This window comes from Nannospalax galili, unplaced genomic scaffold (assembly GCF_000622305.1).
Source record: "Nannospalax galili isolate Female #2095 unplaced genomic scaffold, S.galili_v1.0 scaffold1566, whole genome shotgun sequence".
In the NCBI taxonomy this organism is placed as follows: Eukaryota; Metazoa; Chordata; class Mammalia; order Rodentia; family Spalacidae; genus Nannospalax; species Nannospalax galili.
The window spans coordinates 431,196-448,151 of record NW_008354223.1 but is presented as its reverse complement, the minus strand read 5'-3'; the positions used below and the strand labels follow the sequence as shown (position 1 = coordinate 448,151).

Sequence of the window (16,956 nt, the reverse complement as noted above, 5' to 3'; positions counted from 1 at the left end):
AAATTGTACATATGGTGTTTCATGTGTAACAGCTTAATTTGTATAGATAGGAGAAATTTCAATAAGAAAAATAAGACCATGGCGTTTCCCATCACAGCGTCTCAAGCAGCAGGTCGACTTCACATTTCCTGTGTGTTCTTTCATAACTCTACCACCATACTTTGGAATTTTGTTCTTAACAACCTTAAAAAAAAAATGAAGTGCTAGATAGAAACAAAAAAGTAGAAGTAGGTTTTCAGAAACAAAGAATGACCTGCTCTCAGATACAGTAAGCTAAGGGAACTTATCACCCAATGACAATGCCATTCAAGACAAACTAAATATAAACAAATGTCATAAAAGTCCATAACTAAGTTCTATCTTCCCCTCTCCATTTTCATAGCAGTTAAACCCTACAGTTCCATTTCTTATTCATACGTGTGTTCATCAGTGTTTGACTAGAACCTTCTATGACATCAATGAAACCCTATGAATTCTGATTCTTTCTTTATCCTTCCCACAAGATCAACTCTTTTGCCCAATCACTTGAGTGCCATGTCTGTTACCTCTCTTCAAACCATTTCTCACATAGTCACCACAATTTTTCTTTCTAAACTTGTATTTATGACTATTTTATTATGTCTAATTCTAAAACAAGCAATAACCAATTTTCTTCATTAAAAACACAATATCCACTTTTTCAGCAACACTGACACATTTTAGAATAAACACAACACACAGTAAAAAGCAAATTTCTCAGTGTTTTGAAATTTCCAGGAATTTTTGAAATTATGATTATTTTAAACATTCTCCCAACATCTTCACACTCTATTATTTGAATAACTAAATTTTTTGTTTAAAGAATAAAATACATCCTGGGCATGGTGGCACTCGGGAGGCAGAGGCAGGTGGATCTCTGTGAGTTCAAAGTCATTCTGGTCTACATAGTGAGTTCCAGGCCAGCTGGAGCTACAGGGAGACCCTGTCTCAAAAAAGACAAAAAAGAATAAAATATACACTAAATTTAGTAGTACTTACAAAGACCTACAATACCCAGAAATATTTAAACAATGAAAAACACAATTTAAATTTCAGATTTCCCAGTCAGGTAACAGCCCCCATGGAATCACAGGTAGACACTGCCCATGGAAGGACTCATTTTTGCATTGAAAATGAGTTGTCCCTTGAGGGAGCATTCAAATATTATATTCAAACGATATAAAAACTCATTAATATATGGTATGTACTTCCTGTAAGTCATTTTTCATAATAAAAAGCTTCAAGAGAAGGAGTTCTGAATTATAAATAAAGTCTGAGTAATGTCTTGTGAAAATGCAAGGACCCCACAGACAGAAAGTAGGACCTTATCTGAATGTCAAGATCAAACATGATTACAGAGCTATGATTAAGTGGGAAAAACACAGTGTACTGATGTCACTTTGGAATACACGATTTGTGTTCAGAATGATAATAAAAACCCACGCGGGACCAAGATTAGCAAGCACGGACCCACAATGAGGAAGCAAGCACCGAGCATCACAGCTTTTATTTTCACATCAAGGCTTAGTGGAAACTGGATCCTAAAGTTCTCCGCACCTAGGAATGCCTCCCTCAGAAAATCAGACCAGGGCTTGGAAATCTTTCCGGATATAGATTCTTCATCAAGAGATTTGATCTACACATGAAAAATAAAACCATAAAGATTTATAAAAAATATATGGCAAACTTACTTTCAAAGTTGGAGTAAAATCAAGCACATACTAGATTAAAAATTATATTGGTAGATGTTTGTCTAGTGCACTTTCCAGAGGCTACTGTGAAGGTAACAAACCAAATTCCATTAGATTTCTGCAATAGCGGTCGTGTAAGTATTTAAAGTTAGAAAAACTTCACATTTACTTTTTTCTTTTTTGGTCTTTTTGAGACAGGGTCTTCCTGTAGCCCCAGCTGGCCTGGAACTCACTATGTAGACCAGGCTGGCCTTGAACTCACAGAGATCCACCTGCCTCTGCCTCCTAAATGCTGTAATTAAAGGTGTGCGCCACCACGCTCGGCTTCCACATTTACTTTTCAATTTTTAAATATTTGAGAAGGGGAAATGGTAACTTGACTGTATCATAAATCCATACACAAATAAACACATCAACATTTGCCATTTTTATTATGAAGCATTATTTATGAACTTAAAATTAACCAAAAATTATGCCAGAAATACAACATGCAATTGTATGGAGACAGAATCAGAAATGTAATGGCAAACCTCAGCCAAAAATAATCACAGGAGAATTTGTAGCTGAATTTCAGATAACACTTTTCTATTACACTTATTTATTTGTGTGTGTGTGCGTGTGCCAGGGTGTATGTAAGTTCACATATGTGCCAGGGTGTGTGTGAAGAGGCCAGAGGTCGACCTGTAGAATACAGTGCTCTCCTTCCACCATGTGGGTGTGGGGAACGGAACTCAGGCCTTCAGGCTTGGTGGCAAGAGCTTTACCTGCTAAGCCATCTCATCAGTTCCCAGGTAGCCTTTAAAACAGGATCTTTTTACAATGAAATTGCATCTCTGGAAGTAATAAACTGGTATAATATTAATGCGAATTTCTCTACTCAGAGTCCCCACCCTTACTGCTAAAAATAATTTCTCTTTGAAGATGTGAACATTTTCGTTACAGCTCTACATGAGAGGAACCAAGTGACTCCTCCTAAACTGTGTTGAATACAGTACCTAGACGCCATCATTCTAGATGCACAGTAGAGGAAATAACTCTTGGGTAACGGATGTTTGAAGACATCCCTTCAGAAAGAGCAAGATAAAACTTCAAACCATTGCAAATTTCCAAGTTTTCTTAAAAATTAAAGCTCTCAATATCTTTCTTTGATAGAAAAATCCATCTTTTGGGGGCTGGAGAGATGGCTCAGCAGTTAACAACACTGGTTGTTCTTGCAGAAGACCCAGGTTCGAATCCAAGCACACACATGGCAGCTAACAACTGTCCATAACTCCAGTTCCAGGGGATCCGACAGCCTCTTCGGTCTTCACGTGGGCATTATATAGCATGGGTGCACTTACCTGCACACAGGCAATACACACATACACATAAAATAAAAATTAAAAAAAAATAAGAACACATCTTTCGTATGTTAAAAGTGACTACTTTTACCTTTCCTGGATCTAACACAGTTACTATGTTCTCTGTATGGAGACTCATTATCACACATGCTCATAAATGTTTTTACACATACATATACGTACATTTCTCTATCACATTTATTTCCTTGCAACTCCCACCTCTGCCCTTAGTCTGTGATTTCTATAAAAGGAAGAAGTCACTTTCACACATCCAGATTCTCCCAGATGAACTCAACCCAGTATGAATGGGGGAGGAGGTGTACAACAACAGAATCAAGCTGGATAGTGGAAACCTTAGGAGGATATGGGAATGGGGTACCAGAGTTCCCCAAGAGCAGTTCTACTCAGCCTTAGGGTATCTTTCCCTTGTTGGGAATTGAGTCCAGTTTGTCAGCATTTTGATTTTCTAAGAGAAATAAGATATGAAGCTTAAATTAAAATTTTTCTCTGTCTTTAAACATTTGTAGGTAAAAAGCTGAGAGATGAGGCTAGGCTATTTCTTGGAAAAGTCAGACATATTCAAATTTCCAGTGGCCCAATTTATTACAAGGGTATAGCAGGGCCCAGAGAGGCAGAATTGGGCAATGACCATGTTACAGCAGTGTGTCTTATCTGAGGCCCACAGGTACAAAGACCTAGAAGGAACATAAATGTGCAGATAGTGCTGAACATTATATATACAAATAGCTTCCCATTCATGCTTCACTATTTTAAGGTTTATTTTACAAATCAGGCACAGGAAAATATTAAACAAGAATTAATGTGATAGTACTCTATGATAAGATGTGAGAAGAGGGGTCTCTCTCAAAAGGTCTCCTGTTCTGTACCAATCCTTCCCATGAAAAGAGTGAACAGTGCTTCAGTGATGCGCTAAGGCTGCAGAGGTCACATGGCAGCTACTTGACCATGCACGGCCCAATAGCAGGTTTCATAAGCGACACTAAGAATGCAGCTGTGAGTGACCTGGCGGAGGGTGCGCAGGAAGAGGACATGACTCACATCCAGGCAGGAGGGAGGACAGCCTGAGGGTAAGTCACATGGCTGGGAATAGCATACAACTTAAAATTATAAAGTGTCAAAACCATAAAGTGTCAGGCCACAGAGGACTGTGGGTAATGGAAACTGTGGAAAGTGAAAATGGGGAAAAGATGGGTCTTCCCAAGCAGCCACAGGGAAACGATTATTATGGAACTGGATTTGGGGTCGGGAGTCCAAATGCCAAAGTTTGTCTACTTGCCTCAGAGGACCTAAAGCTCCTCAAGTAGGAAAAGCGAGGAAAGAAGGGCCTGGGTGGCTCCTCCAAGTGGCTTCGATCTGGTTTAGACTAGATAGCATACGGGAGTTTTTGTGTGTATATAGGGCAGAGGTTGAAGTTAGATGTCCGCTGCTGTCCACCTCATTGACACTGAATGGAATTTTGTCTATTCAGCTAGACTGGGCCAGCAAGCCCCAGGAATCCTCCCCTCCCACTTCCCCAGGACTGGGACTGCAGGCGCACAGCTCCAAGCTAGCCTGTCCATGTGGATGCTGGGGATCCCAATTCACACCCTCATCCAGGCACAGTAAGCACTCTCCCTGCTGAACTCTCCCCAGGCAAACCTATAGAAACTAGTATGAGATTTTTCTTTCCTTTTTTTTGTACAGAGATCTGTGTCCATGACCTTGAGGATAATCTACACTGACCTTTAATCAGTAATGATCTTTATTCTGACTAACGTTAAATGCATGAGCACACATCAGTTCACATCACTTATTAATGCCTTAGTAACACCCTACAGGAGTGTATTCTTTTCTTAGGAAAGCAAATCCCATGGATGCTGTGTCACTTCTTACCTGAACATCAACATCTGAACATGTGCAATCAACACACAGACCAGTAACTCTGAGAACATCCTCTTTCTTCTCATTTTGAAGTGTAAACTTCGGCAGACATGGGTGCCAGGTCTGAGTAACATAACCCACCGGCACACCAGGAGGAGCCTGGATTTCGATCTGCAAAAGCAAAGGTGTGTGTCAAGCAACCCAGTCACAGCCCAGGTTCAACGGAGGCTTGGAAACCCCTGTTCAGCCTCTGGTCAGGCTGCTCTGGTGGCTGCACACTGACCTCCTGGAGGCAGCAGGGGAAACAGCAGCTGCTGCATCTCAGGGGTCTCTCCGGAGCGATGACTTCTTGGCCCATATTATCCAGGATCTTCATGGTGAAAGGTCGAGCTGCTCCACAGCAGTTTCGAGTACAGCAGTCATTATCTTCCACTGTGAAGTAAACCCTCTGACCAAGGCTGTTCTTGATTTTGTATCTGTGGTTTGTTACAAGACCTGATAAAACTGAAAACGTGTAGGGGAAAGACATTGCATTCATCAGTCAGCTAAGAATATTGACTCTTTCCCTGCTTGTGTGGCATATGACAGAAAGTAGCCACAGCAAAGGGAGAAAGCCAGCAGGGCAGAGATGATCTGGAGTCAGGAACTGGCAGTGGGAGAGGAGGAAGAGAACTGTGAAGGAAACAGAGTCCTTGTGTGAGTGGACACAGGCTGTTCACAAGGGTGACTTTAGTACAAGGGAACAAGGAGTGTAACACTGTAGGGAGAGTGGCATGGACAAGCGCCCACTTATCTGACACAGATTTCACGTATTAGGGAGGGGTTTCTACATGAGTGCTGTATTATAGTCTGGCAATTACAGTACACCAATGGTCTGAGATTTTGTTATACATAGGTGTATGTACACACACACACACACAGAGCTATTTGGCTGAGGGCTTGCTCTAAAAGCACAGGTTTAAAAAAGCAGAGCTCAGCACTGGACCCAGAACACCCTTGTTTAGCTCAGTAAGTATTACAAGTGGGAGATGATTTAGACAAGCAGAACTCTGCTTAGCAACTAGAGCCTCAATTCACACACTGCAGTCAAGGACATTCCAAGAGACCTTTCCATCTCACAGAGGATAATGTCTTCATGGGCGACAGAGTGTGCTTAAGTCCTCACAACCAGAGGACTTCAGCCATGGTCCTTTCCTACTGACCCGCCTCACATTGGGATCCTCTCCTTCCTTGGAGCCAGGAAGCCTGAATGCATCTCCTCGCTTGTCCACAGCCTCCCTAGAGACTTGGGTCACAGTTGGTCAGAACACTGTCCAAAAGTATGAGTGATCCTATGATCTGCAGAAGCCTCTGCTGTCTGTGTACAAGGTCTGTCAGCCCTCTGGAGATTTGTTCCCATGTCCTATGTCATCAGGAACTCCCTGAAGTGCCTGTGGTGGGGCTGAGAGGGTCCCCGAGCTCTGCATTCATGGGTACCAGTCATTTGCTCAGTACTGGCTGATCCTGGGAAGGCATTTATTATCCAATCTATTGGCATTTTAGTATATTAACCTCAGAAAACTCTGTCAAAGATAGATTTTATGTCTTTTCCTCTCATTCTGATTACTTAAAAAATAAAAACAAAATTATTACGTTAAAAAAATCCTTGTCTACTAAATTTGTCTGTGTGAGAGCCTTATGTGTGATATATGCATGTATGTTCATGTATGAATGTAGATTTGCTGGCTTTTGAGGGCATGTGTGAAGGCCAGAGGTTATTATGTCTCTGCCTCTGTCACTCTCCCTCACTTTGTTGAAACAGTAGTGCTCCATTTTGGCTATTCTGGCTGGTCAGTGAGTTCTGAGATCTTTGTGTCTCTGTCAGCACTGGGTTTTCATATGTATGTAGGTTTTAGGATGTTATGGATCAGAACTCAGGTCCCCACACTGGCACAGCAAGTACTTTACCCACTGAGTCAACTCCCTAGCCATAAGTTCAGATAATAAAAATATGATGAGCTTTCATTTTCTTTATACTATATATAATATCAAAAATTATTTGTTCAAGGTTGGAGAGATGGGTCAGCAGTTAAGAGTACTGGCTGCTCTTGCAGAGGACCTGGGTTCAATTTTCAGCACCCATATGGTGGCTAACAACTATCTGTAACTCCGGTTCCAGGGGATCCAATGCCCTCTTTTGACCTCCTCAGGCATTGCACAACATGGGTACACTTACGTACATGCAGGCAATACACTCATACACATAAGAAGTAAAAATAATAAATAAAATATTGCCCAATTTTTAGAAAGACTAAAAAATTAAGGACATATATTTGAAAATGCTTCATATTAATCCTAATGAATTTGAGAACTATTTTGTACTTCATAAATATACACATCACAAATAATTTAAAGCTTATAAATCTAAAATTAGGTAAGTGGTATATGACATAGTATATAACACCTGGCTTTTAAATTCAAAACATAAATATATAATATTTCATAAAATATTTTTTTAAATTCTGAAAACAAATTACAAAAATAATTATAGAGATCTCCATTTCAGAGAGATTTAAGAAAATCAAGAGCACTGATAGTATCTAATAATTTATTGTTTTGTTTTGTTTTTGGTCTTTTTGCGACAGGGTCTCCCTGTAACCCCAGCTGTCCTGGAACTCACTATGTAGACCAGGCTGGCCTTGAACTCACAGAGATCTACCTACCTCTGCCTCCCCAGTGCTAGGGTATGTAATAATTTATGTTGTAAACAAGTTAAATGTACTACGAGTATGTATTTTAATAAAATCCGTAACCTTGTAGCATCAGGCTTTCTCTACTAGTGGAAAAGAACTTTGCAAACAAGTGAAGACAAATTTACAGATGTAGTCTAGATTCCAGCTTAGTTTTCCTCATGGTCTGGTATCTAGCAGGAACTTCCTAGTTCATACGTCCACCAGGGTCTCCTGCCATCGTATCTACGAGCTTCCTAAGTTCCTTTTGCACTAAGGACACTGGATCCAGGAGACATTTCTCAGCAGCGGGAGTTCCCCGAGGAGAGCAGACACCCAGGGCCTCTGGTCAGCATCTCCAGTACCACAGGCCCTGCCTGAGTTGAGAATCCATAGCCCATGAGACACAGGTTTCACAGGGCTCCTCTCACCTTCCAGCAGAAGCTATGGCCTGGGTGTTAACAATGGTTTTTCAAACCATCCCCATCCTGATTCCAAAGGACAGTTCACTCTGGGAGCTGAACTATTGCATAAGGTTCTGAAGTCTCAAGAGGATCAGGAAATGGCCAAAAGCAGCAGGCCTGGTGGAAGTCAGGTGACGGTGATTAGAAGTCAGCTCAGCGACTTGCAGAGCAAGAAACAAAAGAAGTTCTCTTTGTTCCTTCTCAGTGAAGGTCTCATGAGCACAGAGGCCAGGGTGCGAAGTCTGACAACCTGACTCCTGCTGTTCAGACCTGAACTGCAAACACTGTTCATCATGTCATTAGTGCAGAGGGATGCTTCTAACAACCCCGCTGAACTTCCCATAGGAGAGCACCATGGTGTGGAAGTTGATAGGCCTCTATCTGTGCCAACTGCTTCTCTTTCCAGAAATCCCATCAGCTCCACAAATACCCACCTTCTGCAAGCTCAATCTGCTGATGAACCAGAATCTGATCTATCTGTTATAGGAAAAAAGGAGAATTATGTCCATGGAACCAGTTATTAATCCTTAATATTATAAAAATTTCATGGCTTGCATTAATAACTACATAACATTAAATTTTTCAATCTTAAGTGCCAACCATTTTTATAAAATGTTTATTAAAAACTGAGACTATTTAGGTCAAATAAATTTGATTTACCCTAGAGTTCCTATAAAATTTTAAAACAATGTCTTTCTAGAAGAGGATCAAGATTGATTAACTTATCTGTTTAAAAATCATTTTCTTATAAGATATTATCATTTGTTGTGACAATTTCCCTTAATACTTTATTTTTCCTGATTAAAAACTATATTTTATGGTATTTCTAAAAGACTTCAGTTGTGACTGAAAAAAACTGGAAATTTCTCGTTTTTTAAATTCTCGATCAAATTCAATTAGTGCTGTTCATATGTGCATAGGTGTAGGAGTACACTGGAACATGGGTAACCTACTAACAGCCACACCCTTTAAGAATGATTCTGTCTATTCCTGTAGCTATTGACCGGTAACTCTTCAGTAAGCCTGGGGCCTCAAGAGCTCTGCCCTGATCTAGGCTGGAATTTTGGCTGGCTTGGTCTTGTGCAGGTAAACCACAGCTCTTGTGAGTCCACCAGTGCAGCAGCCATGTCATGTCCAGTAGACAGCATTTTAAAGCATTCCTTCCCACTTCAGGGATGCACATTCTTTCTGCCTCCTCTTGTGCAATGTTCCCGAGCCTTGTTCGGGATATGTGTTTGAGAAAGTCATCCCCATTTAGTGATGATCACTCACAATGAAAATTCCTAAATATGCACTTGAGTGAACTTGGAGCATGTCAGAGTACCATGTGCCAGACAGGCATGCAATTCACTGAAGACAGCCTGGAGAGGATGACACTATGTGCGTACTGCTTCAGGGACTGGATGCATGTCACATCCTGCTTTACTTACTGTCTTCTTCCTCCAAGTAAAGGAAAGCAAAGACTTCATATTGCCGAAACACACTATGGTGTAGTTCAGCAAAACCCCACCTTTCTTCCTTCATTGGAGGCATTTATTAAACTGGGTTTTCTAAAGAACAAAAGCAGCTATATAGACTTTGGAACTACATTTGTGAAAACATTGCTCCAGCACTCGGGAGGCAGGGGCAGGCGGATCCCTGTGAGTTCAAGGCCAGCCTGGTCTACATAGTGAATTCTAGGACAACTGGGCCTACAGGGAGACCCTGTTTCAAAAAGACCAAAAAAAAAAAAAATTACTCCTTGTTTGGTATCACATACTGATACTAAATAATGAACTTCTTTTACGTTTTCTTCAAATTCTAAGACTGGTTCAGATTTAAGTGTGAAAAGGATTTGTGTTTGGTACAAAAGTCCACATTTAACAGTCACTTCTAACTTCCTTAGGTTTTTTGAACCTGAGCACAGTAGTTAAAAAACTTCTTTTGATTATAGTTTCCGCTTCCAAAGAAATGGTGACAGTTAAAAACTGCTCACACACCCTAGGTTTTCTGCAAAGATAGACTGAGATAATGCATGTGACATTCTAGGGACAATGGCTGTAAAATGATGCTTAAGAAATATTGGCTATTGCAGACTATCACAGGTTGAGAATCCAAAATCCCAGCAAACACAATTAAGTCACACATTTATACTGTTTAAATAGCGAGCCCAGGGGAGTTGTGAGTAGCCAGGAAAGAAGGCTTAGAGGAAAACACCATGTGTTGGTGAATTATTCATTTGTTACTTGAGTAAATTATTAGTGCAGGTTGTCTATGCATCTGAACGTACCTGACTTAAATATTCCAGCCCAGGTGGGCAGTTCAGTGAAGGTGGTGGTGCTGGCATCCAGGTGGTGCTGGTCCCTGCCAGGACCATGGCCTGATTATTTTGAACAGAAAGGTAGAAACCTGCATAGCCAACTAGTAGGTCTGTGTAGCTAGCCCGAGGCCCAGAATATGTACCCTGGGGCCCCAGGTAACCAGCCTGGAGACCTCAGTAGTCAGCCTGAGGTGTGGGATATCCAGTATGTTCAGAAGGTCCTGAAATAGGAGCAAGTCCAATAATTTCTAACTTCATAGAAAAAAAGGTATCATCAGTTCATGCAGAATTATCCCAGCCCTGTACCAACTGTTCTCTCAGCTTAGAAATTCTGGATTTGTGATGTTGAAAGACTTATCAGTGCAGTATCTGTGCTTTTTATCTACTTCTGATTCAAGGGTGGTGGCTATGAAGGGAGATAGCATACTGCTCTTCTTTTTGGAGCTCATAAAAAAAAATCCTCTAAAACTTGAGAATGATATAGATCAGCTCTGATCTAGAGTCACAACACAAGCCTTCTGGCACATCTTCATGGAAGAGAGAGGGCATGGATGCAAGAGCAAAAGTAAAGGCTTTGAGTCAGCTTTTCTCAAGGCTGAAAAAGTCTAGAAAAAAAAGGTAATTCTAGAACTCTATCTACTAAATGTTCCTTAAATATATAGACCTAAGAGTAGTTTTGCCCCCTCTTCTAGAGGGATAGTTGAGCAGTTTAGAAAAATACTTTTTTACCAAAACTGGAGAGGAGTACTGTCATGTGGTAGGTGGTATGAAGGGATGCTACTAATAGGGATATCTAGTTTGAAATAATTATAATGTGGATTGCCATTCTGTAAATATCTGGCTTCTATAATAAAGGTTTAAGGAATTCTCCAAGCCTGGCCTCACATTGGAACCATGTGGCTGTTCAGAAGTCACAAATCTCTCTTAGTTCAGCAGTCTGATTTAATTTAACTGGCAAAGTGCTCTATATTAGTATTTTTAAGTGAAAATTAATGACAGTTACGGTTAAGAGCTACTGCTCCAGAGCTCTGGAGCTTATACAGTGCATGTTGTTTCACTGCAAACATCTGGATAAGATCTAGGACCCACAGGGAGTTTTCTAAAATAATTACACAGGTCAGTCAACTCCCAGGTCGATTTGTTTGCTCAGCAAATAAAACAAAATACATACACCCTTCTATCCAACTAAAACACCTGTGATCCTCCTCTCCAGGGTGCTCTCTGAAGATGTGGAGTCTGCTACTGGTACATCTGTGCACATCATCAACTTTTGTCATTTGAAAAGGTCCAGTAATGCTGATGACTGCATTTACCTAAATCTCTGAAATCCTTTAGTGTTTGAAAAGATAAAACGCAATGCTGGTAGGTAGGACATGCTACTAATTTCCTTTTCTTAGCAAAGCAAAGAATGAATCAGAATGTATGCAAGAAAAAACCCTGCATGTTTGTTATAAAAGGAAAAGGAAAATTACTCTTAGGTGCTGGTGGTAGCATTTCTATTAAACCAGCTTCTTCCATTTTTAAGTAGATTTTATCATTTTTCACCAAATACAATTAATTCCAAATACTTCATGGCTCAAAAACACCCAAGACTAAAACTTGGAAATATCACATGAAGCAATTTTTAGCATAGTCGAATAGCCAATAAAACATTTTACTCACTGCATCAAAACTGAATTTTCAATAATTATAAACTCATGGAGGACTTTGTTCCCTTTTACATATTTTACTGTTGTGTAGAAGTAAAAGTTACTTCTATGGAAAATATATAGTGTAATATAGAATTACTAAAATAAAAACACAAGCCCCCCACTCCCCTTCTTTATTTCTCTTGAGAATATCAACTGATTAATATTCATTATTCTTCAATCAAGTATTTTACCTTGGAATGCTGCTGGTGGGTATGGAGGGCCATACCCAGCTGGCAAATGTGCTCCTGCGTGAGGAGCCTCCGTTTGCCTGTCTGCAATTCAGAGCAAATGTACGTCAGCTTAAATAAGATGGCCACTGGAAAGAACAGTGCCTCATGCTGAGATGATCTTTCACTTCTGTGGTTTTATGCTGTTGAAATAGTCAAAATAAATTCACTAACATAAGATGATTTTCAGTTCTCAATTGAAACAGCAAAGTAAACTCAAAACTATTTTTAGGAGTTGGAGCTTGCTCGGCCATTAAGAGCACTTGACAGTCTTTGAGAAGACTACCACATCAGGAAGATCACAACTGCCTGTAACTCCAGCTCCAAGGGATCTGATGCCCTCTTCTGGCCTCTGCAGGCACCTGCACATCCACGTGAGCACACACTCGCATGCATGCACACACTGGCGTGCACACCCCTCCCCACACATACACAAATAAAAATAAAACAAACTTAAAACTAATTACTTGGGGCGGGGGGCGGGTGAGATGGCTTAGAGGTTAGGAACACTTGCTGTTCTCCCAGACGGGCCTGGTTTGATTCCCAGCACCCACACGACAGCTAACAACCATCACATTTCCACTGCTCGTTCTTCAGTGACCAACATCTAGATTGTTTCCAGATCCAGCTACTGTGGAGAGTGGCGATGAACACAGCTAATAAGCAAGGAGCTCTGCAGTCGATGAGTCCTTTGGATATAGGCCAAGGACTGGTATAGCAGGTGATGTGACAGGTTCAGTTTTCTGAGAATTGTCCACACTGATTTCCAGAGTGGCTGCACCAATTTTCAATCCCACCAGCGGTGGATGAAGGTTCCCTTCCCCCCACATTTTCACCAGCAGCTGTTCTCAGTTCTCTTGACTTTAGCCATTCTGCCTGGGGTAAGAGGAAATCTTAAAGTAGTTTCAATTTGCATTTCTCTAACTTCTAAGGATGCTGAACACCTGTAAAGGGGGATTTCTTAGTCATTTTTTTTACTCTTTTGAAATCTCTGTTCAGATTCAGAGCCAACTTTTAATTTAAAAGTTTTTTCTTATTATCTTTTTAAGCAATAATACTATTGTTTATATTCCTATTTTTGTTATTGCAGTTACGCACAGTCTTGCAGTCTGTTGGTTTTTAATAGTCCTGTATGCTGTGAACATTTTCTTTATCAATAATATATTTCCAAAATTTAAAATTCAATGATAGAACAGAATTCCATTGTATAGATAATATAATTAATAATATGACTTATTATCTTCATCCTGTTTCTTTTCTCCTAGTACATATGAAGAAATATTACTCAAGCTGCTATATGCTTAACCATATGGGCCTAAAATTTGGATTTATTTTCTTCAGTTCAAAATTTAGAACTCAATGGAAGCACCATTTCAGAGTTAAAATAATTTAGTAAGTTTTGTCAGACAATTATGAGATTGTTGTGCCTGTGACCTTCCCCAGATGTTTGTATGCTGGAAACTGACTCTCCAATACAGTAGTGCTGGGAATTGGAGTCAAGTAAGAGTGGGTCATGAATAATGTTATCATGAGAGTTTGTTTAACGACCATGTGGTTAAGCGACCACAGGAGTGGAGCCGGTATAACGCGTTCAGTCCTCACTTGCTTCTCCTTCTTTCCTCTTGACTTCTGTCATCCATCCACCTTCCAAGTGGGATGACACAGCATGAAGGGCCTCATCAGAGAGATGACAGTGCGATGGACTTTGATTTCCCAGCCTCCAGAACTGTGACCCAAATAAAACTTCTACAATTTATAAACTCTCTGGTCTGTGACACTCTGTTGCAACAGCAGCAAACACAAATGTATTTAACTTAATTAAGGTAGCTAAAAGATATCTGTTGTAGTTAACCTATGTTGATCTATTGAAAAAGTAATCTAGCAAAAAGTAGCTCTTGCTTCTTTACTTAATTGAAATGATAGAAAACAAATCATAATCATAGTCTATTTTTTAATTGGGTCATTTCTTTTCTAGATATTTTTTAGTTATTTGTATGTTATGGAAATTAACCCGTTATCAGATGTATATCTGGCAAAGATTCTCTCCCACTCTGTGGGCTTCCTTTTCACTGAATTGATTGTTTCCTCTGCTGTACAGAAAACTTTTATATTAATGAGGTCACATTTGTCAATTGCTGGTCTTAATTTCTAAGTGACTGGAATCCAATTCAGAAAGTCTTTTCAGGCATCTGGTACTGCCTATGTTTTTGTCTATCAGTTTCAGAGTTTTGGAGTTGATTTTTTTGTGCAGGGTAAGAGATATGGGTCTAATTTCATTCTTCTACATGCGGTCACGCAGTTTTTCCAGCACCATTTGTTGAAGATGTTGAAGATGTATCTTTCCTCCAGTATCTTTGTCAAATATCAGAAGGCTGTAAATATGTGCACTCCTGTTTGGGACTTCTGTTTCTTTTGGTCCACCTACATGTCTGCTTTTGTGCCAGTGCACACTGTTTTTAGTATTATAGAGCTGTAAGTTTGATGTGTGGTATGGTAATCCCTCCCGCACTGTTCTTTTTGCTCATGATTGCTTTGGTTACCAGGGTTCTTTTGTACGTCCATATAAACTCTAGGGTTTTTTTCTATTTCTATTAAGAATGTCATAGGGATTTTGATTGGTATTGCACTGAATCTGTAAATTACTTTAGATGAGATGGTCATTTTCACAATATTAATTCTACCAATCTATGAGCATGGAAGATCTTTTCATCTTCGATTGTCTTCCTGTAGCCCCAATTGGCCTAGAACTCACTATGTAGACCAGGCTGGACTTGAACTCACAGAGATGCACCTGCCTCTGCCTCCCAAGTACTGGGATTAAAAGCATGCACCACCATGCCCAGCCTCTTTGTAGAGGTCTTATATGTACTTAGTTAGGTTTATTCCTAGATACATATTTCTTAAGCTCTTGTGAATAGGAGTGTTTCCATGATCTGTTTCTTAGCATGTTTTTTAATAGGCTACTGATTTTTGTAAGTTGATTTTGTATCCTGCCACCTTGCTGAAAGTATTGATCATTTCTAGAAGTTTTCTGGTGGAATTTTGGGGATCTCTTATGTATAATATCTTACCATCTTCAAACAGGGGTACTTTGAATTCATTTCCTATTAGTACCACTTTAATTTCCTTGTCTTATTGCTGTTAACTAGAGCTTTAAGAACTACACTGAACCGAGTGGGAGTAGTGGACAGACCTGTCTTGTTCTTAATTTTAATGAGAATGCTTTTTTTCTTTTTAGAATGATGCTGGTTGTGAGTGTCCCTTTATTATGTTGAGCTATGCTCCCTCTAGTCCTCTTCCCTCTAAGACTTTATATATATTTTATGTGTATAAGTGTTTTGCCTACATGTATATAAGAACATCTGTGTCATTCAACAACCATGGAAGCCAGAAGAGGGCATCAAATCCCTAGGAACTGGAGTTATGGACAGTTAGCTGCCAGGTGGATGCTGGGAACTGAACCTCTGGGATAGAGCCAACTTGATCATGGTGCATGATATATATATTTGATATATGTCTGTATGTGGTCTGCAAGCATTATACTAAGAATTTTTGCATCTTTGTTCATCAGGAATATTGGCCAGTAGATTTTTTTTTTTTTTTTCTGTTCTGTCTTTACCTGGTTTTGTTATTAGAATGATACTGGTTCATAGAAAGAGTTTGGAAGTACTACTTCTGTTTCTATCCTTTGGAATAATTTAAGAAGTGTTGATTGTAGTTCTTTCATGGCCTGGGAGAATTATGTAGTGACTCCACCTAGACCTGAGCTTTTTATAGTTAGAAGACTTTATATCACTTAAAAAAATGTCCTTTTTGCCAGGTGTGGTGGCACACTCCTTTAATGCCAGCACTTGGTAGCCCAGCTGTAATAAATCTTTCCTTCTCCAGATTCACCTGTCTGTTTGTCTGTTTGGGGCATTTGTAGACCCCAGACTATAACAATATGAAATTCAAACCTGCCTCTGTTGAGCAGCAGTTTGGTTCTCTTTTTGTTATTGCCTAAACTTGGTTGATTTCAGATCAGGTATGAAGAGTTGGTAGATCAACACTTCAGATACTCAGTGTTGATTTTTGATTGGTGGGGCAAAGGAGATTCCAATTCCACAGTAACAAAAGAGTACACATGTGAGTCCTGCATGGTCTGCTGCATGGGCTACACTAGTCCAGGTAGGCCTGGGAGAGGAAGGCAGCAGGTGGGAGAGTTTCTGGGGAGCTGAAAATGCTGGGCTGGAGCCAAAGCTTCACTACATTTCTGCCGTACTCCTCATTCAATTGGTTTTATAACAACCAATAGAATGTAATTCATGAACTTACAGTTCCTATAAATTCAGGAAACAAAGAATCCCTTATCCAAGTCAGGACTTTTCCATAAGCAGATACTGTGACATACTTTAAGCTATCACAGAACTCTGAAATACCGTCATTCCATCAAAACCATCCTCTCCTATTTCTCTGCTTCAGGTGAGCAGCATACCTGCCTCATTCTCCAGTTGTTCTAAAGCCCTGCCTGCAGCCCTCACTGCCAACCTGAGACTCAGAACACGTCTAAAAGGAACACCTTCCAACTCTGACAGAAAGACCAACCCTTAATATTCAGCTAGTCCACATTCTGACACATTGTGGTAACAGTAAAGAAA

At 40.0% G+C, this 16,956-nt stretch overlaps 1 protein-coding gene across 1 annotated transcript in view; it reads right to left on the bottom strand.

Annotated features, from left to right (window-relative positions):
* Positions 1 to 1,488: 1,488 nt before the first annotated feature.
* LOC103748652 (phospholipid scramblase 2-like) overlaps positions 1,489 to 16,956 on the bottom strand; it is a gene marked incomplete at its 3' end in the record, with an annotated part of 37,512 nt that continues 22,044 nt past the window's right edge. The window contains 7 exon segments of the mRNA XM_008851359.1: positions 1,489 to 1,654; positions 4,943 to 5,101; positions 5,214 to 5,434; positions 8,537 to 8,579; positions 10,372 to 10,622; positions 12,284 to 12,364; positions 13,117 to 13,195. Of these exon segments, the coding sequence (XP_008849581.1) occupies positions 1,489 to 1,654; positions 4,943 to 5,101; positions 5,214 to 5,434; positions 8,537 to 8,579; positions 10,372 to 10,622; positions 12,284 to 12,364; positions 13,117 to 13,195 (1,000 nt within the window).